The sequence below is a fragment of the Ambystoma mexicanum genome, chromosome 6q, assembly GCF_040938575.1.
Source record: "Ambystoma mexicanum isolate Mex_15411 chromosome 6q, UKY_AmexF1_1, whole genome shotgun sequence".
In the NCBI taxonomy this organism is placed as follows: domain Eukaryota; kingdom Metazoa; phylum Chordata; class Amphibia; order Caudata; family Ambystomatidae; genus Ambystoma; species Ambystoma mexicanum.
The window spans coordinates 739326776-739349600 of record NC_090937.1 but is presented as its reverse complement, the minus strand read 5'-3'; the positions used below and the strand labels follow the sequence as shown (position 1 = coordinate 739349600).

Sequence of the window (22825 nt, the reverse complement as noted above, 5' to 3'; positions counted from 1 at the left end):
GCAAAAAAGACACCTTAAATGTGTTTCTAGCTATAATGTCTGCACATTTAATCTGTTTCAGTGTATGAAAACATGTTTTCCAAGCGAGAATTCTGGAAGGAAATCGACAAAAGCCAGTTGTCTGTTTTTTTCAGAGACTGTGGACATTTTCCATCGCGACAACATATCGAGGATGCATGTGGTCTATTCAACCCAAGTAAGCTTCCAATCCACCTAGTATATATAACAAAAGGAAATCAAATGCTGAAGGAAAAGCGGTTATTGAACCAAGGTCCCCAAAGGTTGGAGTGATGCGGCAAAATTATGCTGTTTTCACAAGATGTTGGTTTTGGTAATTTATCAAATGACATACATCACATGTGGACAATAACATGTGCAAAGACCACAATCTTGAGTTTTCACACAGTAAAGGTGAAAGTCCACTGGTGTGTGTAATAACAAGAACAATATAAATGTCACTGCCTCACGGATATTAACAGAATACAAGGACAGCGTCAATGACTTAAATTAATCGCAAGCTCTCTGTTTGTACTTACTCTATGATTACTTTCTTGTGTGTGTTGCACACCTTTTTGAATTAAGTTACTGATTTTGGGTCCAAAAGCCGCGGTGGAAGGATATTTCATGCAAGGATGGTCCATCATATGAAGATTCTGAAGATTTCCTACATTACTATTGAACACCTCACTCCTACCTTAGCATTTTTTTTCATGACCACTCATTCTAGAGCCAAACCTCAAATTGTAATATCCTTGGCAATTCTACTGCATTTATGCCAAGGCAATATTTAAATGAATCAGTAGTACATACCTCCCACCCCCTTCTCTCCCTGCTCCTAGACAATAGAGATGCTCGTGAATGTCACATCATAGGATTTCAAAGTTAAACCTTGCACCATTCGAGCTATATGTGCTCCCGCTGGCACATGCTGAACTGCGGCTAGGGAGGCTTGTTGTGGAAAGATAATAAAAAATCAGAAACCCGCCCGGGAGCTGCTGTGCAGAGGGGAACCCGACAACTGTTCTGAAAGGATTGACCCTGCAAGGCTCCCACGGAAGCAGCAACACATCCCAGGTGCCCCTCGTCGTATTCTTATCATTCATTACTGAGTTAGGCAGGGGCTCCCTTTTCAATCTCTCCCAATTGGAAGAATTCCGCTCCCATACACCGCCCCGGAGTCTCTAGTTCACACAACCCCGAGATGGGAAATTGTTACACGGTATGACCCAACATAGCCGTAGTGGTTTCAGATGGCCCAACAGTCCATCCATACTGAAGCCCTCACAGAAATGAGGATTGATACTCTGCAAAAAAGCCCTTGCAGGCCAAGGCTGCGGTGTTGTGTGATGTTGCCTGTTGGTATGTAATATGTTGCGCCTACATCCACGCATCCACACCTTTAAGAACTGAGGAACGGATCCCTTGGGCCAAAGCCCTTGCAGGACAAGGCTGTAGTGTTGTGCAACACAGGTGCGCAGGAGATGCTGCCAATCGATACCTAATACTTTGTGTCTATGTCCACACATCCAAACCTTTAAGAGCCGAGGATCAGACCCTCTGCAACAAAGCCCTCGCAGTACAAGATCACAGTGTTGTGCAGCGCAGGTGTTTGGCGGCGAAGGGGTAGCGGCACAGATTGTGATCGCGCGACGCAGCCATCGACCATCTGCGGCTGAAAGGTAAGAAGGGTGCGTGGAGGGAGAGCAGCCACTACTGCGCTTTAGTCAACTTCCAGGCTGTGCGTGTACTTCCACCTATCGTCTGACTTAATACACACTGTTCCCTGTGCAACCTTTGGTCCTCCCCCTCTAGCGGTGAGCCGTACTTTGTGTCTCCTGTCTTCCTGTCTTTAACCCAAGTTCCCACCTGTGGTTCCTATTTACTGTAGATCTGTGTCCTTTGCCCCTCTTCTTCTTCTAGCCCCTCCAACCCTGAACTGTGTAACTGCTTTTGCTGTGTTAAGTGTATTTAGCTCTCTCCCTCTCTTTCAGGTCCTCCCTTTAAATGTGTAACTGTGTATTTGTTTCTGTCATTTGTGTTCTTAGGCTCTCTCCCAATAGGTGCCCACTACTGGTTAGTTACCTGTACCCCCTTGCTTGTTCCCTTTTGTGTGAACCCCTCCCCCGACTCATCCTGCACTTGCCCGCTTGCGCCCCCTCCTCCTACTACTTTCCTTCTAGCACTCTGTATGGTACTCTCCGCCTTTCCTATCTTCTTTAACTGCTACTCCATCTCCTTCTCTATCCCTCTCACTAAGTCTGGAAGGAAGAAGTTCAAGAGGGACATCCTGGTCTCCAACCCAGGCCTCCATATCGCTGATACCTACACCAGTGCTTCCTCCAGACAGACTCTTACCGACATCTTCTTTGTCGTTCCCTCCTCAGAGCTATGGACCCCCCATATGGTCTCTGTTCCCTCTTCATTTTCTTCCTCGCCCATTAATGGTGGCACTAGGTGGGAGGTCCTCCTGCCCTCCTTCCACTGCTCCAAGACCATCATTAATGCCTATCTGAATGGCAACATCTTGTTCAAGGGCCCTTGCCCAATCTCCTCCTTTTTTATAGACGCTTCCCGTGTCTTATCAACTTCTTCCCTTCTCCTGCTACCTCTGCTGCCACATCTCTGGCACCCTCCTCTTCCTCTTCTTTTTCCTCCTCTGCTCACCCTCGGGCCCCTCTGCCACCTCTGCAGGGCATACCTTAAGCCTGTACTACTCCTCGGAAGACTTTTAAGTGTGGCAACCTGCTCCACGTTGCTACTCTCAACCCTCATTCTGCTGTCAAAAACTCCTCTTAATCCCGTCACCTCCATGAAGAATTCAACCTTGATGTCCTCTCTCTCACTGAGACATGGTCCATGGCCAGTTCTGTCACAGGTTTTGACACTCTCCTCCCAGACGGCTACAAGATCCTCTCCGAACCCAGAACCAACCGTCCTGGAGGTGGAGTAGCCCTTATATTTCCAAAGTGGGTCCCCATTTCTGTCATCCCTACACAGGCCTAGTCCTTCTTTGAATACCTGGTCTGCAGGCTCTCTACCTCTCCTGGCCTCTCTCAACTGTGGCCACCATTTAGAGGCCACCTGGCAAGGTAGCGCTCTTCCTCTCAGAATGGGCCGACCTTCCTCTTCCCTCCTTGCCTCTACCTCTCATCTTCTCCTACTCTGAGAACTCAACATCCATCTGGATGCTTCCAGTCCCTTCTCCAGGCTCTTCTGCAATCTCTGCAACACTCTCTCTCTTTCTATTCTACCCTCTGGCCCGACTCACTCTGCCGGACATACCTTGGATGTTCTCATTTCTTCTGACAGCCCCCTCTCTAACCCTCTCAACACTCCTCTCTCTTGGACTGACCACTTTCTGCTCTCCTCCCACCTGAAGCTCTCTGTCTTCTGGTGAATCATACACCAGCACTGCCACCAACCTTCTTGGTCACCCGGTCCATGAAGCGAGTGTCAGTAGAGGCCTTTGACGATACTTTCTCCACCTCTCCTGTTCCCTCCCAGGGCCTTTGCATGGCTCTGGCTTCTCACTTCACCTCTAAAACTCACAAAATCCTGCCCTCTCTCTCTCCCCCTCTTTCCTCTTCATCTCCCTCTGCCACTCCTGGCCCCTTTCTGGCTGCCTCTCCCTCTCCTCCTACTTTCTCCTCTTTTTCTATGATCACTCCCGATGACGTTTCTAGACAAGTCCTGTCTATGAAAGTGTCATCCACGCATGTGCAACCCTCCTCCTCCAGAACCATCAAGGATCACAACAGACGGACCCCCTGCATTGTCCATAAGGCTTTCTGGAGCTGGGGTCCACACTACACCGAACTCTCTCTTCCTAACAATCTTCCTTCTCGAGCCCTTCTCTCTGCTATCTCAAACTCTCTGATGGTCAGATGCTTCTCCAGGCAAAGAGTAGGTGGTAGATCTCTCTCCTCTGCAGGGACCTCCCTCTGGAATGGCCTCTGTGCCTCTCTCAAACTCGAGCAGGACCACCTCAGGTTCCGAAAGCAGCTCAAAACCTTCATTTTCCCTTCTGCTTTCTTTCTTTCTCTCCCTTGTTGACCTACCTGTCTGCTGCACTGACTGGTCGCCTGGCTACCTACTGACCCAATGGGCACCAGGCTCCTGCATGGCCTGTAAGTACCTGTGCTGCCTCCAGGCCTCTGTGCACTTAGGGGTTGTATCTGTAACCTTACAGTCCCCTGCCTCCTTGCACTCAGAGCAGGCTACCCCGGCTGCGCTTATTCAGAGCAATGCTGCCCTGATCAAACTTCCCCTTTCTCTCCCGCTGGCACTTCTCTCCCCTCCCCTGCACTTGCGTGATCTGAATCACACAAGGCCTAGTAAGATTGTTTGTTTCATCTTCCCTATGTCTCCCTTCCTTGTCTCGTCATGTGCCTAGAAACACTTGTTTACAGACGCGTTTTAATAGACGCATCATATCATATCACCACCATTATTTCTTTCCTCTGGACTTTCTCTACTTTAACTTACCATTATCACTGCCTAGATGTTGCCTTGTGAACTCAACATAGAACATGAGCAGAGCTGGCATCATCGATTTATACAGTGGTATGCATTGCCCCATTCCTGTTGTTTCTCCCTGCCTTTAGGCAGCCTAACGCTCCCTAGCTGATTTAATTTCCTTATTGTTGCTGCTCTCACTATGGATTGTATGAAATAGTGACCAAACCAAGAAGAGACATGGGGAATTTTAACGGCACCAGGATGCAATCCCAAGAGAGAGCTATGGATATTCACCGACTAAAGCACCCCAATGCCCCTGTGTTGCCTCTTGCACTGTTCTAGAAAAAATAAAGTTTGCAGTTCATTCAACAAATAAAGAACTGTACAATATTGTCATCTCAGCATACGAATATATTCATTTTTATTCAAAAGCATCAATAATATGCAATAAAAACATAAAATCTCATGAAAAATATACAAATATTTATCAAAAGTGACAAGTGCTGTGCAAATGGCTACATACATTATTGTACAACATTATCATAACAACCCACACTTTATAATGACTGATGGGTGCAAGTCAACTACAATACCCATAAAAAACATTGGATAGCCATTAGAATACCTAATAACTCGAGGTTACTCTAACTTTTCATACATAAAAAACATGTGAGCGAATCCTTTCTCACGAAAGGTTCTACCTGATTTAATCATTTGATGAAACACACTGTCAGTCAATACACTATTATGGTAAACCAAACACGTTTCGTTCTTTCCTTGATTGTACACTGTCCACAAGAACTTCTTCAAGGGACCAACGATAGCGAGTATTCATACAGAATATCTACATTGGCAGCAATTAAAACATATAATCAAACGTTTATGTCCAGATGCTGCAAGAGAAAACAAAAGGTAAGCAGCTGTAGTTAATACTGCTGACATTATGCAACCACCCTAAATGGGCACCAGCAATTACCCATAATGGGCTCACCGTCAAAGTATTTCTTTAATACACAATCAACGGGTGGTAGTGGGTGTCTTCTAGGTAAACCCAGATCTGTAGAAACAACACAAACATGACCGATAAGTGAACCGAATCACGTATCTATTACTTCTATTTTACTGAACCAACAGCATTCACACTCTGCAAATAGCACAATCCCCGGTTTACTAATGTGCTTAATACCAGTCTACCTTCATTTCATAGTAGCTGAAAACATATACTCCCACAGTAGTTCCATCTAACCCATCCGGTTCTTTAAGCATACATGCTAGTTCTAAACCTTCAACACTAAACGTCTCAATGACTTCCTTAAAATTCAACATCCGCACATTCAAAACATGTTTAGAATTCAGGGCGCAAAGCCTCACACACACTTGAATCATCTAAATCCCTAACTTGCGGGCATAATGTAGAATCCCAAAAAACGTTGTCAATTGCCCTGGTATTACACAGCAGCAGCACATTAACAAGTACCTTTTGTTTGCTTTTTCGTCAGCTAGCACAGATAGAATGCTGTGTCGGTATCAGCAAGCTTGCACCGCGACGTCCGGTCAATGTTAGACACGCCGAAGGTGTACGGCCCGTGTCAGTAAGACGGTAATGAAGGAGCTACAGAATACAAGAAAGAGGAAATCCCATATTACTTTCTAACGCTAAGTATCATCCGCGTATGCATCGTACACGGATACTGCTATGACCCTTACAGACCTATTGTCTACAGTCAATTTACTTGAACATGGAAATGCTGTAATCTCACGTATTCACACCTCTTGTTTGGCGACTCATACTGCCTGCCATCCGTTAGGCATACTCTGGCACCTGACGTATGTAAATACACACTGCACCTATCAGCGTCGAGGGCGTGACAATTGTAATCACCTGTACTCGGGCCGCCTCATGTCGTATCACTGCTAACCATGAACTGCCTTGAGAAAACTGTCTGCATTACGCAATCGCGTCTCCATTCCTCTCAATAATAGGTGCATAACGCACATCAGCTCACATGTTCTTAAAAAATAGCTGAAGTGTAACTCACAAATGGAACACGTATAAATGCCCAAAGGCATCACAATTTATGTGTCAACCACACTATGTCCAACCTCAATGTAGGCAACAAAACGCAGTGTAATTCAGTTGAGTGATCATGTTCATAAACTTTGCCAATCTACCTGTTCGTTTAGCCCAGTCACGGACGAATTGCACACAAAAATCAGCCACTGTTCTTTATTGTAATATTTCTTAGAGGTACATTCTCCATTATGCAAAGGAGAAATTTGCATTAACACTGTCCACCCAATGTCTCACTTCCATGCTCCATTGTGAGAAAGTGGTTCACCAGGGGAGCCGTAAGTACTTTATTTTTGATACAGTTCCTATGTTCTGAGATTCTTACTTACATTTTTCGCTCAGTCATACCAATATAGATCTTCGGACATGGACACCAAGTGGTGTAATCATAATTACTCGAATTGCAATGTGTAAACTGCTGTTTGGTCCGTAAGTTCTTCAGACCTAAATCAACTTCTGTTGTTCTCTTTGTGTACTTACAATTGGAACATAACCCACACAGGGAATGACCTACTACCCGCAGTATCCCCCACAGTTCTGTGACACTTTTTAGTGGTGCAGCCACTCTCGAAATGTCATTTTTGGTCAACAGATCTTTCATATTGGCTGCTCTTCTAAATGCACACAATGGCATTTTTAAAGGGCAATCACCACCAAGCAGGAACTGCCAATTTTTCATGATGATCTTAGTGACCTGGTTAGATAGTGGAGTGCAGGTGCTGACAAACACAATAGGAGTTTTATCAGAGGGTTTTATTTGATATTCAAGAAGTGCTTCTCAATGGTTATTCATTGATCTCTTCAAGGTACGTTTCATTATCGCTTTTGGATATTGTCCATTCCTCAATTTTTGACTCAAGATCTTCGCTTCTGACAGAAAAGTGGTATTTAATGTACTGTTTCTTTTAAGTCGTAAAAACTGTCCAAAGGGCAGGTTTTCTCGAGTGTGCCGAGGGTGGCAACTATCAAAAGAAAGGAGAGAATTGCGATATGTTGGTTTATGAAAAGGTTGAAACTGTAAAACGTTACAGGCTTTATCAACCCATATTGTGATGTCAAGAAAATTAACTTCAGTATTACTCTGCGTTGACGTGAATTTCAAATACCGATTTTGTTGATTAATTCAGTCCATAAACTCTTGAAAAGATTCCATCGAAGCATCCCAAATCACAAGAATATCATCGATAAAGCGCCTCCATAACGCAATCTGTCCAAAAAAGGCATTGGAAGCACTATAGATAGTTTGAAATTCAAAGGATTCCACAAAGAGATTGGCAGCCGAGGGTGCCACAGGTGACCCCATGGCTGTGCCATGTATCTGATGGTAAAGTCTGCTGTTGAAACTAAAATAGTTTTCCGTGAGCGGCATTTCGGCGCACCATAACACAAAGCTATTGGGAGTTGTGCCTGTCAATCCTTTGGACAGTAACACCTCTTCTAAAACACATGTGGTATGCAAGTGTACAATAACACTATGGGCCTCATTACACGGACGTCGGTAAGGGCTAACAGTCACCGTTAATGGTACCGGTGACCGTTAACCCTTACCGCCTTACTACGAGGTCCCTTTGTGGGTTGGAGACTTTAACGCCTGCTTTTTGCAGGTGTTAAAAACCAACCCGCAAAGGGACCAGGGTGCTAATTACGGTACCGCAATTTACGGCACCATAATTAGCGCCTTCCCCATTCCCATAGAGCCCTATGGGGCAAAAATGGGAATGGGGAAGGGCAATGGGGGGAAAAGGGAATTACCGCCCCGCCAACCTTGGAATAGGGCGGTAATTCCCCTTTCCACCAAGGCGGTGCCGGTATTTTACCGGCATGGACCAAGGTGCTGACAGCACCTTGGTCTTCCGCCTACCGTGTAATGAGGCCCTATATCATGAAATAATGATACATGGGTAAAGAGGAAAGATATCACACCTGATTCATTATTAAGGTTGTAGAGTGGCAAAAGCCAAAGGAATAACCAATGACTCAAAGCCTGTTTTGACATTCCAAGAGTCTTTGTTAACGGATCATACAGCTGTGGGTATAATGAAGGTTGGTAAGTGTGGGTAAGGTTTCACCAAACAAAGCAAATCAATCTTCCTTGTTAGACCATTGTCCTTCAGTCCTTTCCTCCCTCAGTGTTAGTGCCACTCAAAATGTCACTCACAGTCCTTGGGGTTTGAAGTGCCAAGCACTTCTTTCTTGCATTGCCTTTCTTTCCAGGATGGTGTTCATTTGATTCATGGCTGATACCAATCACATTGAGCCATAGAGGTTGTCAGATTTAACACCTCCATGGGCATCCCAAGAACTGAGCGTAACCACCTCCTTGAAGCCCATCTCTACCTCTAGTTTTGGTGACTCCTCTTCTCCTGTTTCATTTTACTTTATATCTCTGTTGTGCTTACTTCATTCCTTCCCTCCTCCTTTTGTGTCTTTCTTGCATCCTCGTTGGTTTTACACACTCTAGTCTGAGGATTCACTCTCTCCTCAGGGGACACCACCACCTTCTCTTTCTTAGCCTTCTCCCCTTTCTTCTTCCTTCTTCCTTGGTAGTGCCCCTGTCCATCTCTTTATTTCCCTCCTCCTCCTTGTTCAACTTCTGCTTTCTCCTATTGCAAATGACCTACTTTCCCCCTCCCCTTCATTCCCCATTGTGACTCTGCCCTTCCTCCTTTTGCTGTTTCTTTTTTATCTCTGCCTGTCCTCCTATCTCTGTTTTCCTTTTCACCTCTGTCCTTTATTTTCTTTACTTTCTTTCTTTGTGTCTCTTTTCCGCCACATCTCTCTCTCACTATCTTGCTTTCTCTCTAGGTGTTCCACCCCCCCTCTGCTTCTCTATTGGGTCTTCTTGTCTCACCACATTTTAGTATCTTTTCCAACTCCTCCTTTGACCCTCTCTGTAGTCTTCTCTTTTCCACAAGCTCTTCTCTCTCTCCTTTGCCCTACCTTCCTCTCTGTCCTACCGTCTTTACGCGGTTCTATGTCATTTGCTCCATGGGTTGAATTTTGATGCATCTTTTTCAGAAATTGATTTAGTATTATTTTTGAGGGGGGGTTACTCACCCAAGCCCCCTCCCCCTATTGTTTTTTACCTATTCCCGACCACCTCCACCCCTTAAATATAGTTTTCTAACCACCCCTATATATTTAGATGAGTTTTTGCGTAAAATGTACTCGTAAAAAAAATCGGAATTTCACCCATCGATGAAAGAACGCTATTACCCTTTAGGCCACACCTACTCCTCCCCTCTGGGTCTTTCTCCTACCTCCTTGCCTCCTCCTGCTTTATTTCTCTACTCGCTCCTGCCATATCATATCACTCCCCACCTCCCTCCACTTCACATTTCCATTCCACATCTCCCCTCCACTCCTTTTGTCCTCAGTACTCTGATACACGCTGCCACTCTCTTGTGGATCTGGAACATATCATCACAGTGGCAATTTCATCACATGTTTTTTATGGGGGCCTGCTATGGGAGAAGGGTATGGGGAGCTTGTTATGGAATGCAACATTCAAATCAGCAGTGTTTCTTACACAGGACTCCAGTTCTCAATCAATCAATTCAGCTTTATTTCTATATAAAATATCATAAAAGCATTACATAACTTCAGTATAACACTTACACCACGAGTTCTGCGGACAACTGCTCCATTAGCCGATGGGCTGGTGGTGCTGCAAACATAACAAATTACATCTCTGCACAAATCAAGCCTTGATACCCATAGTAATGTGTACACACGAGATTGCAGCAGAAGCAGAGCACAGTGCTGGACACACAGACTGATTTTGTTCACAAAGCACAGGTCCTTTCTCGAGAAAGGTATTCCATTACTAGTCTGCCCATCTGGATTATATGTTTTCAGTTTGTGGGGCTGGGGTCAGTGTTTATGATCAGAGGGTCCTGCTTTCAAAGGCAGGGCTCTCACACTTCAAGGGCCAAAGAGAGTAGGCGCACTAAAGTTCTTGGAGAAGAATAGAAAGTCATAATATCCTTGAAGGGTTAGGTACCACAATATGTTCATTGAGGAGGAGTTAGAGGGTTTGTTTGAAGAGATCCAGCTATGGAGGAGACAAGTGTGCATGTCTACTGTCCCCTCAAAGAAGGTACAGATCCTTCCGACAGTAAACAGCAGAGATCCAGGGCTCAGTGTATGATGAGCCATGTTGCAGTTTATGTAGTATGGTGTGCCTGGGGAATGTGCAGCCATTCCGAAGACGTGTCAGGAACTCGGGAGCCACTGTCACAGTGAGAGGCATCAGCAGAAAGCCAATCAGGAGCAGTGGATTTAGCAGTCTAAGCAGCCGCGACCAGCATGCGCATCAGTGTCAAGTTGCATAACATCCTAGCATAGGCTCCCATGTCACAGTAACAATCGGAGTGCAGGACAAGCTACTGAATCTCTAGGGATTGCAGCCTTCAAGTCATGGATGGATGGGGCTAATCGGGGTTGTCCACTGGTGGAGACTACCGAGGAATACTCTGCAATGTGTAGTGAAGTGCCCCAAATGTTTAAGTGGTGGGTCGGCCCAGAGGACTGATCTGACAGGAGCTCCAGAAAAGACTGCAGGAGCATGCACGGGACCCTTTCAATGCAGCACAGTGTGAAGAGACTCTCACATTGCTGCCAGTAGAGTAGGAGAACTTGTATTTTGAGGTCCCTACACTAATAATTGGAACACTCGCTGTGGATGGAGGGCTATGGGTCCTAGAGGGAAAATACACATAACAGAGAGAATAGTTACTGCAATGGGCAATGTAGCAGCATCACGACAGAATAATTACACCACATGGGTTCAGATAACGGATGTATGTCATTCAAATGAAAATAATGGTAGCATGTGTGTGTCTCCCAAGTAATGGAGACAGACACGTGATTCACTACCTGGTTCATTTAGTTGCAACATCACACTATGTAACCCTATTTATGACTCATGTTCAGTGAAATTGATACAGGACTTCTGAAACTGGAATTACGTTCATGTGTGTAACAAAGGTTGACCTGCAACTAGCCATGATCAGATTGGGAGGAATGTTTGTGTCAATTTACGTTTAAATTTAGTAGGATATGCTATTGCCATTTCAAACAAATATTAGGAGATGGATGAGGCTTCTGTTGGTGGTCATGACTTTCATTCTACAGTTTCTAATTATCTAAAAAAAAGTAAGAAACATGCCCTCATTAAGCTTTGTAGCCCAGTCTGAGGTCTGTTCATGGTGTTAGAGTAAAGACAAGGTAGCAGGCGCCCCTCTCTAGAGAGAACATGTCATGATACCCTGTTCTGTGGTTTTTACTGAGAGACTGCAGCCTTTGCTTTTAGCTCACTGTACTTTTCAAAAGGGAGGAATATTTATTTGCATATCAGTCTTTGTCCCGCCCACAAGGGCAGTCCAGCACCGAAATGCCTGGCAAACCTCCTTTGAACAAGGACATGTTGTTATGAGCCCTGAAGACTGAGTTAAATGCCTGTTCACAAAAGATATGTTTCACAAGTTTTAATGGTCTACAATGTCTGTACAACTGAAGGTGGGGTCAATGAAGCTATTGCAACCTTTGACACTCTTGACAGTATATAGTATAAGTACACAGAAGTAATTAATACATACATCCTCCTGGGTGGGAGCAGGGTATTGGCTGAGGGGACTCGCTGCACTGCAAGTAATCTTGGAATGTAGTGTTCCGAACAATGTGCAGACTATATGAACCAAGATGTGAGCTATACTCTTTCAAACTTGAGCAGGACTACCTAAGGTTACAGAAGCAACTCAAGACCTTCCTTTTCAATTCCCCTTTCTTATCCCTTGCTGATGTCGCTGCCGGCTGCACATTCTGGTTACCTGGCCACCCACTGAACCTACGGGACCAGGTTCCTGCATGACTGGTTGCCCTTGCACTGCCTCGTTCTTTTGGCCTCCTTCTGTCCTCCCTTTCTTGTCATGTCGCGCCTAGAAACACTTGTGTACAGGTGCGTTATATCATACTGGTTTGTTTAGTTTACAGATTGTCCAATGGGATTGTCCTTAGACAATGCAAGGGTTATATTGTAGGTACAAATTATTACTTTGTCCGAAATGTTGATGTCTATGTCGTGATATACTATCTCAAGATACACAATACATAATCACATTCTTAAAAAAATGTATTTTAAATTGAATATTGTAAAATATGTTGTGGCTCTATCCATGACATAAGCTTTTGAAGTGTGAGTATTTTGTTCCCTATTTTTTTATGTTGGGTGTGTAGTGATTTTAGGGCGTAAACAAGGGATTCCCTAGGAAAATGGCTATTTTGGTAGTTGAATAAAAATACATTTTAGCTAAGAAATCTTTTTGTAATCCATACTTCTTTGCACTTAGCAATTTATGCAAATGAGGATATGGATTTTTACCAAGAAGTTCCTCTTCAGATCAGGCAGTAAGAATATTAGGCTCTTTTCTGTGGTACTGCTTTTCTACTCCCACTGATTGGAACACATGCGTGTATCTGTCGGTTGGAAACAGTGTGCATGTCTCCTCTGTGTCCATTGTTGCCTACTTTTTGTTGGGAGTATTTTTATTCCTATTGTTGTTGCTGTGAGTCATCTGTAGGGCTACCTCTAGCAAGAAGCTGAGCGACATTTTTCTATGCATGTTATTACATGGGTGTTATACATTATCAATGCACATATGTAATGAATTCGAGGTATTAGCTAGTCTTCAAACTAGTGGTTGACTTTCCGTTTGTTCATAAAACTATCTGCAGATATATTCATGCATTCTTATTGTTTAGATGATGGTTTAAATGCATTTTTGAAAGGGATGGTATTGCTTGAATGTGGGTGAAATTACTGCACCACAAAGACTAACTAACTACAGTACCTGGCATCAATATTTGTATTCTTGGAGGACACTTGATGTGCCTTTATGACACAATACCGATCACGACAAGCCCCCACGCACACATTTGTTTTTCTACATCATCCATATGCAGATCTCCACTCTGCTCACAGTGTGGCACTAAACGCAAACGACATTGCGCATGCGCAAGGTTTGGTCATACCAGCATCTCGATTATGCATTTGTATTTATTTGTATCTGTGTTTATTTGAAGAACAGGCTTTTCGATTTCAATCGGAAATGACTTACAGTAACACAAGAAACAGATGGCGTAGACTTGCCCCGGAAGTGTGCCTTGCTCAAACAGATCAGAGCAAGTGATGAGCCAGTTTATGAGGGTGTGACCAAAGTGGGACATAGACCAGTGACAAAAAAGCAAACTAAAATAAAACAGGTGCTTAACAAAGATAACATTAACCTTGGGGATGGGGAATGCTGCAAACTGAAGAAACAGGACTGTACAAATATACAACATGGCATTATTATGTGGCACTGTCTGGAGGGAGTGGCAGGGATCAGGTATTGAGGACTGGTGAGAGGGAGTGGGATCTTCCTGCAGTGTAGGCACTGAATGCCATCCTCACAACGTTGCCTTTTGCTTGTGCTTGTATGTGCGTGTGTGAGCTTCATACCAGAGCTTTAATAGTGTAGGGGAAAAGACAGTGGGTCCTTTCATTTTCCCCTGAACTCCTGGAGCATAAAGGTGGAGCATAACGTTAAAACATAAAGCCGAGTCATGAGTGTTCTATGTTTTTCTTTTATACTCTGGGGGGGTTTTAATTCTATTTGAAGAGGGTGTGGGGCACAGAATGGGATAAACATTTCTGTTCTGCATTCCCACTCTGCCTTCAAATAGCTAATGGTTTCCCCCACCCCATATTCTCATGTATACCACCTGGTAAAATCAGCCACATTGTTAATTTCAGGAGGCATTTACACTTTTCCAAAACAGAGTATAAAATAGAACAGTGAAGGCTATTTTGCATGTGTTTTATCTTGGCGTGTTTACTCCTTTTGGAAATTACCAAATTTGCACAGATGGGACCTTTTGCAGTTAAGTGCAAATGGAGACACGTCCCTTTGGTGCAATTTAGAAATTGTATAAAATGACCCTCAAGAACTTCAAAGATTGGTGGAAATAATGGTTCTGGTGAGCAGCTCTATGCTCATGCCAGAGTATATTCCGGCTGCTTCTGGGCTGTTTCTCTTTCCATTAGTGACTAAGCAGGAGTGGGGGACTGTTTCTACAGCATGCAAGTGTATTTCTCTCTAGTTGTCGACTGAGCGAAAGTAGGCAAGCAGTGTGGTTTGTCTTTGTGACTGTTATAGCTTCTCTTCCTCCTTTAATAGGACTTTTTTCTGCTGGACGTGTGTCCATGCCACCATGTACTCTAGGAGGTGTGTGGTTCTTAGGATGCCGTATTAGGAAAGGCATCCGTGTGGCAAACTTTGGGGCACATTCCCTATTATGTCTTAACCCTTGCTGTACTGGAGAGGTGGCGCAGAATCAGTCTCTGACATTAGGAAACCTGATGATCGCTGACCCATGGAGGGGCTCTGTAAATCCCCCCTTCTACTCCCATTCTCAAGCCACTCTGAACGACCCCCTGCCAATGGTTCCCTCAGCCAAAACTACTATAAAGAGCTGGACTACACAGTCTACTGTCTAGTAAGTACAGTCTATTTACAGCAGCAGAATAGGGACACTACTTATCGTAAGGAGGGCAGCTATAGTGGCCAGTATAGTGTTTGTCAGTCTAGTGTGGCCTTCATGCAGGCGTTCAATGAAAGGATTACTTTGGGATCTGCCTTGAAGCAGCACCTGCTAATGAGCAGAATTCATAGGAATCCATTAGTAAACGCTGCATGCAAAGTGTAATTTGCAGGTGGTGTTTCCGTTTGTGCAAAACGGAGCATACCAATAAAGGGTAAAAGTGGTTTAATGTGGTTTCACTCGTTGCTTTTGCACTCCGCCTTGCAAAGGTTGGAAATTAAATGCAGGGGACCAAACAGCATGTCAGTGCAAACATTGCTGGTCCCCTGCATTCTATTGGCATTTTTAACAAAATGAACCCTTAGTATTTTATGTTTGTTTTTTACATGTATTTACCTTTATTAACTGAATATGAATGTTGCCAATGTTCCCTCTAAACTGTGCGCATGTGTGCTTGTCAGCCTTCCTTCTGGGTGGCACTCACCAGAATTTTAACAGCACACAAAGACAATTCCCACCTATTAAAAAAGATGTAATAAGGCACAAGCCACAACAAGTACCTAATATTAGCTTTCTCCCATAATAAAGCTAAATTAAACTATTCTTGATATTCTGGTCTAGTCTATTTATATTGCCCTACTATGCAAGCTTAATCTTAAAATCTTAAAATAGAATACACCCACAAGAGGCTAAAAATGAATTTGAAAAAAAGTGGCTGCGTGAACAGAACACATAACTAAGATATGCCTGCACACATTAACCACCACCATGACTCCTATACTACTCTACCATATGTCTCGAACTCTGCCCCAGGCCACATTCAGATATTACCTGACAACCTTTACTGCGGCTGACTACCTTAGCTCTGCAAATGGTTACCAGACTTGGACACAAGTCTTGTTTGGTGTTTTTTATAATAATATGAATGATGTTCAAGCACTAGAATTGAAGCATTACCCACACTATGTAACTCAAGTGTCAGCTCAGTTTTTTTCAAAAAGCAGGCTACTAGGATGTTTAACCTCATCCCGTGCCTCCTATTCTTTGTACATGTGTCGCACAAGCACTTTGTAGCACCCCTTAGAGAGGCACAGCTCCACCTCACTGATGATGCCCAACAAGGCTGAAACACTTGTATGGAGTTTCTGTTGGTACTCTTGTTCAGAAGAAAATTGCTATAGCATTTTGGGCTGGACTGCCCATGTGGGCGGGACAAAGACTAATATGCAAATGTATATTTCCCATCTGTGAAAGGTACAGTGAGCTAAAGTGTGGCTGCGGACTCTCAAGTGGGTACCTTCCCAAAGAATAGGTCAATGGGGCATGTTCACTCTTGCAGAGGGGCGCCTATGACTACATTTTGATTAAAAAAGAAAGTGACCACCATGAATCGGGGAGAAGTGAACTACACATAGTCCCTTCTCCCTTTCCATGGCAGTCAGTCGCGTGTCAGGGAAGAGGTGGGAACACTACTGTTTCTGGTGCAGGCGAGGGAGAAGGAAGCGAAAGGTAAGTTGGGCGGGGTGAGGGGACACAAAATAAGTAGAAAAGGTGGGGTGGGGGATGAGGACCCAGGCACAGGGGGATCACTTACCTTACACCCGGCAGGGACGATGGCGGCCTCCCGCTCTGCGGAGGCTCGGAGTGGGGCTTTGCCATGTGGTAAAGCCCCCATTCTAAGCCTCCTCATTGACTGGGGGGACTAAGCCTTCCCCCTCCACCGGGCACTAATATTCATGTTCCTCCCAATGCCACTGCTCTGCTGGTCGCATATTCGAAAAGATATCAGTGGAACTTGTTGGGTAGAAGCAGGGGATAGATTCCTATATGCTCATGGCTTCCCATTTTTGTTGCATATTGCCCTGTTTTTAGGGAGTAAAATGGGTGGTGCATATGCCTCCTAGCTGTAAGGCTGGTTATGAGTAAATGTTGTCACAACTCACAGAACATAATTTGGATAGTAAGCAGAAGCCCAGGAATTCTAATCATCACATTATGTGGAGCAGTTATTCTGATGCAATAATCGGCCGTACACAAATTATGAGCACATTTTCTCCTGGCTCTTGAATAACTCCATCTAAGTGTCACATGAACTCATATTGCCATGTTTTCTGACACATTCCTTTCAGTTGCAGTTACTCCATTAGCAAAAATTGCATAATATCTGACAGCCACATCAGTTTTCTTTTTCCCAGTGGCATTAAACACGTTCTGTATAGTCTCTGACTAGTGTTAACACACAAATATCCACAGCTACTTCTATTTTCTCCTAAGCATGCAAAGCTTTGTTTGTGCATGCAGGTTTTTTTCTTTGCGCAGGAGTATTTTTAGTAGGTACTATGGAATATGGAATATCTTGAAGTCTTGGATTGGTTGATGAGCTCTCCTTATAATCGCATGTAAAATATTTGTTTTTGTATCCTATATGTTTGGAAAAAGCTTTGGTAGCTGCTCCTTTTGCAATGATTTATAAAGAATTGTGGTGGTTGGGAAGGGGAAATTGCCTTCCAAACTCCTTGGAGATGGTATCTCACTAACTACGCATGCTCACAAAGTGGCTTACATCGTTATTCAGTTGCGCACATGAAAAATAATGTGTGCAAGAAGGCTAATCATTTCGTACTTAGGAAAAATTTATTAGAGAGAACATTGAATGTTGCCCTAAATAAATGAATTCACTAATAATAATATTTTTTTTTAAATCCATTGCTGTACAGTGGTGTCCCTGGGGGTGTATCATCAGAAGCAAGCAGCAATGTCAGAAGCAGACATTGACGTTTGAAAGCCTATGTGTTGAAAAAAGATGGATGAATCAGAGCTTTGCCAGACATAGACGGGGGAGGTGATAATGGCACAGACCGGAGTGGGGGACAATCATTCTGCCTTTCACCCTCAATAACTAATAACTACTTTATCTTATTCATGCAGTGTTAGGAGCAATCACTGATGAACCTTGACTGTACAACAAATAACACCATAGTCCTTAGATTAAGAGGCAGAGATGCCTTAATGTTAACCCATTAAAGTTAGCTTGTATAACTATTGCTGATAATGTTTAAAACGCACCAGTAGTCTGAATAGAATGTGGGGCATTTCGCTCGAACAGAGTTTTTAAAATATGAACAACAACCTCCACCTCCTCCACAGTAATGGCCATCAAACCTGTTCACTCGAAACATGCGCTGAGAAGGAAGGTCATATTCTACCATGGCCAACAACTAGAACTGGGGGTACAAGGAGTGATCGTAGTTACCAGTGTGCGCGTGCACAGTACTAATTGGAGTGGTGGTGTCAGGAAAGCTGTCATGGACAGTATTGTCAAGGGGAGAGTTGGCATGGGGTTGTATTGATGCCAGTGAGTTCAGTACTCGTGCAGGGTGGGCCAGGTGTTGAAGAGAATACGAAGTGTGCTGGTACGGGGTGGAAGGGTAGAGAAAGGAAAGACAACAGTGTGGAGGAGAAGACATTCTAGGGTGCTTTTACTCAGATTCTACAGAGTGCAGGAGTTCTGGTATGGAGGACTGTCTTAAAAGCCATGAGTTGTACCTCTTTTAGCTTTTCCTCTGAGATAAGTGGATGCCAAAAGAGGTGCCCCTACCAGTGCCCCTTTGTTTTGCCTTCCTACTTGAATTGGGCAACCAGGCAGCCATGCCCCTTTCCTAGAGTCTTTTAAGAGACATACATGGTTATTTAGAAGGTGGCACAGTTCATTGTACATCCCCTCCATCCAGCAGAGTCTTCTACACCTCAGCAGATACATGATCAAATTTCTTACTGCTTGGATCACAACCCTTTGGCTGACATTCATAAAAGTAACAATGACATTAAAAGGAAACAGTACGAGGTAATTTTTCAACATTTAGGTCTATCTATACATCAATAATTAACCTTTACATCAAAGGCCAGTGGAGCTGTGAAATAAAATGAACAGTACATGTCATCCGAGGGAGACTACATTTCACCAATGGCAGAATGGCAGTGCCTTTCTTCACCGTTAGAAGTAGTTAAATGTATATGTTTAAGCTGTGAATGGCATTCTACAGTCTCAGCCAGCTCCATTAGAACACAGATGCCCTGAACAAATGTATGAGTGAGGTTTCAAGTACCCACTGGACAATGTCCATACTCATAAAATAGCTGTACTTGAAAAGAATAATCATGCAATCTATCTTCTTTATTCATTATGGTGAAACATATAGGTGGTTACAGGTTCATGTTGATGGGTGGATTAATGCAACCATTGTTGTGTACTTGTAATGTAAGTGCAAAAGTACACTTGATAGTTTATGTGAGGGAGAGGCAGAAGAGTGTCGGATGGACACTTTACTGCTGAGTGGTACTGGAGAGAAGTTGGTGAAGTAAAGAAAGACAAAACATCAATCATTTGGTGAGGTTTCTGTGTTGAGGAAGCAATAGATCTGACTTCCCATTACCTTACAATGTACACCTTTCAGTCGCATATATGCTAGCATAGCCCTTTGCATTCTGGAGATGCTCTTTCAGCAACAAATAGAACTTTTGCTTTGCTCATTATAAATGCAGGACTAAAAACAGCAGAATGCCAAAAAAAGGTGACTAGTCATCTCTTTTTCTGAAAAAGCAGGAGTTCTCTACTCTCTGGTGTGGAGAATCAACAAATAGCCATTTACTGAAAAGAAGTTCCAGAGGATATAATTATACAAAAGTATCAAACACATTTATTTAATTTGATACAACATCATAAAACTCAAAAAACATCATCAATTAATACGAGGAGAAACACTAGATTACAGGTGAATTAACAGATATGACCAACCAAGAACAAAGACATAAAGTGTAGGATGACAACTCATTCAAACCCATCCAATAACCAATCTCTCCTAATGCATTCATCCACGATTAATACCACAAACAAATTATTATACAAAACACTGAATAAAATTACATATCCAAATGCAATCCATTCTAATAAAAGCACTGATCCACAATTGATCTATTTTTATCATTGTTTTAGCTTTTCTTCTGCCTTTAAATATCTCTACGTTAATATGCATTGTTACCACCTTACAAGGCTCAGACAGGACCCAACCACTTTCGACGTGAAGGTGTTGTTTCACCACATCTTCAGCAGGAGGTTCAAAACATTCTACAGCAGTAAAGGAAGAACACAATAATATATATGTATGGTCACATAAATGAAAATATAGTTAGACAATAAGTACCATATGTAATGGCCTAATGGCAATATTAAACATTCACAAACATGGGTGACAGGAATAACCAGGCAAATGCCCCATGGCGGAAACACCTTCAAAATTGTCACGTGGTCCCTTAGTACCTTTGGTGCCCTGGGTCTCTGTGCCTTAGTGAAACAATAGTGATGCAAAGTGGAGTGTGACCAACCCTCTGTCTAAGTGGATAGGTGAAGGACAATGAAGGAGGTGTACTACCTGTGGTGGTTGGCAGTATCATCCTCTGGATAGGTGAAATCTCATACAAGGACAACTTGCAAAGGTTGCACGGTTGCACCTAAATGGTATTGGTGCAGTTGTGCAGTGGCAGTACATGACAATTCACTGCATCAGAGCCATTACATAAGGTAATCAATCTGATCCTGCAAAAATACAAATCTGTAAAAAGAGCTATCCATGCCTGGGCCCATATTCAAATGGGCAATCGCAACAATTCACTGTGAACAATTTGGCAAGCGTGACACCTGATTTGCTTTGAATATGTATCTGTTGATATCACCCTCATCTATTATGAGGCTGGTGCAGCGTCAATTGGTGGAATCAGGGGGAGACCTATGTGTTCCTAGAAGCACCAATTTGTGGCAAGGCAAGAACAAACTTGTTACGATGGAGACAGATGGTGCTGTGTATTTATTATACAATAATAATTAGGAACAAACAACGAGCATCCAACAATTGGGAAGTTAATGATCGAGTTAACAATTGCAATAGAATTACGAGCAGCCCACACACATGGTGCTGTCGGAGGGGCAGAGGGGGAGAGAGAGAGAAGGGGGAAGGGAACAGCGTTGGAATTAAACCAGTGCCTAGAGTGTCGACATTCTCATAAGCCACTTGACAAGCCTTACAAAGGACCAAATAATTCCATTCAGCCGTATGAATGCCTGTAATGGTGGTGGCCGTGCTATACAGGTCATAGCAACATCGGTCGAAAATCCTCACCAGAAAGCATGACTTTAGCTCCCCATCTTTTCAGAGAAGAGAAATTTCCACTACATATCAGTCTTTGTCCTGCCCAAGGGCAGTCCAGCAACGAAATGACAGGTAATTCTCTTCTGAACAAGAGTACCAACAGCAACCCCAGACACGTGTTTCGGCCTGGTTGTACCTTTGGGTTTTCACGTGTCTGGGGTTGCTGTTGGTACTCTTATTCAGAAGAGAATTGCCTGACATTTCGGTGCTGGACTGCCCTAGGGCAGGACAAAGACTGATATGTAGCAGAAATGTATCTTCTGTGAAAGGATGGTGAGCTAAAGACTCTGGTTGAGACTCAAACCCAGGATATAGGTCGGTAGAGAGAAACTCCTAGAACCCCCTTACATATGTTCTTCAATCAGGGACATGTAAATAATGGCTACATTTGGGGCAAACAAACACCCCATAGCTATTCTCTTGCATTGGAGAAAGTAAGAGTCCTTAAACGTGAAAACACTATTGGTAAGTACCAATGATGCACAATCAGTAAGAAAAGCTGTCGGGACTTTATGTGGAATGGGACGCCTTTCAACATGGTCTCAAGACTGCTTTGTCTTATGGAATATTAGTATACAAAGCTTCAATATCTAATGTGACCAAGATTTGGGTGGATGGATCAAAATCCAGACCTTCAATTCTAGAAATGACATCTCTTGAGTCCAGCAGGAAGGTGGGGGTTGTCATGGCCAATGGTTTGATAAAAAAGTCTATATATTGTGACAGAGGCTCAAGGATGGACTTGCAGCCTGATACTATGGGTCGTCCAGGCAGATGGTGGGAGTCCTTATGGATTTTGGGGATTGTATAGAAGAGAGGAATGCGTTCCCCTGATTGATTGATAGTCACATTCCTTTTGTGACAAATACCTGTCCTGCATGGCTTCCTCACTGAGGTTTCACATGTTTTTCTTTGTCAGCAGATGGGTCATTGGCTATCTTCTGATAGTGGCCAGGCATGTCCAACAGTCTATAAGTCTCTTGGTCGTATGACTTGGCATCCATAACAACAATCCCTACTCCTTTATCGGCCGCATTGATCACTATCGACTGATCCTGCCCCAAAGAATTGTATGGCCTCGAACTCAGCCAAGGCTCAATTGGGGTGGAATGAATGGTTAGTGGTCGTTGATGATCTTGTCAATTTCTGCAGGTATATTTTTTTCAAATGTCAGAACCTCTGCTGGAACTTCTGAAATATTGGGAGTGAATGACGACCGGACATGTAGTCCTGTGACATCTTCATCCAAATGTGTCTCTTTGTTTGCAAAAAAGAGCTTGAGTCTTATATTTTGCAAAATATATTTTATCTCAGTAGTGAGGAGAAAAACACTAGGCGTTTGTGGGGGGACAAAAGACAGGCCACGTTGTAAAATTAACATTTCAGCCTAATTCAGAATGCGAGCTGATAAGTTGAAAATCGGCAGGGGTTTATGCACCACCGGTACGCTCGATTGCGAGTCTGGAATTCCTGGAAGTCGGTATTCTGTGGTTGCATATTCTGCATCTGC

At 43.5% G+C, this 22825-nt stretch overlaps 1 protein-coding gene across 2 annotated transcripts in view; it reads left to right on the top strand.

Moving 5' to 3' along the window:
• IQCM (IQ motif containing M) overlaps positions 1-22825 on the top strand; it is a 1823621-nt gene that overhangs the window by 1358764 nt on the left and 442032 nt on the right. For both annotated transcript variants that reach the window (XM_069631255.1, XM_069631254.1), the window contains exon 13: positions 62-196. In XM_069631255.1, coding sequence (XP_069487356.1) covers positions 62-196 — 135 coding nt within the window. The remainder of the gene's footprint in view (positions 1-61; positions 197-22825) is intronic.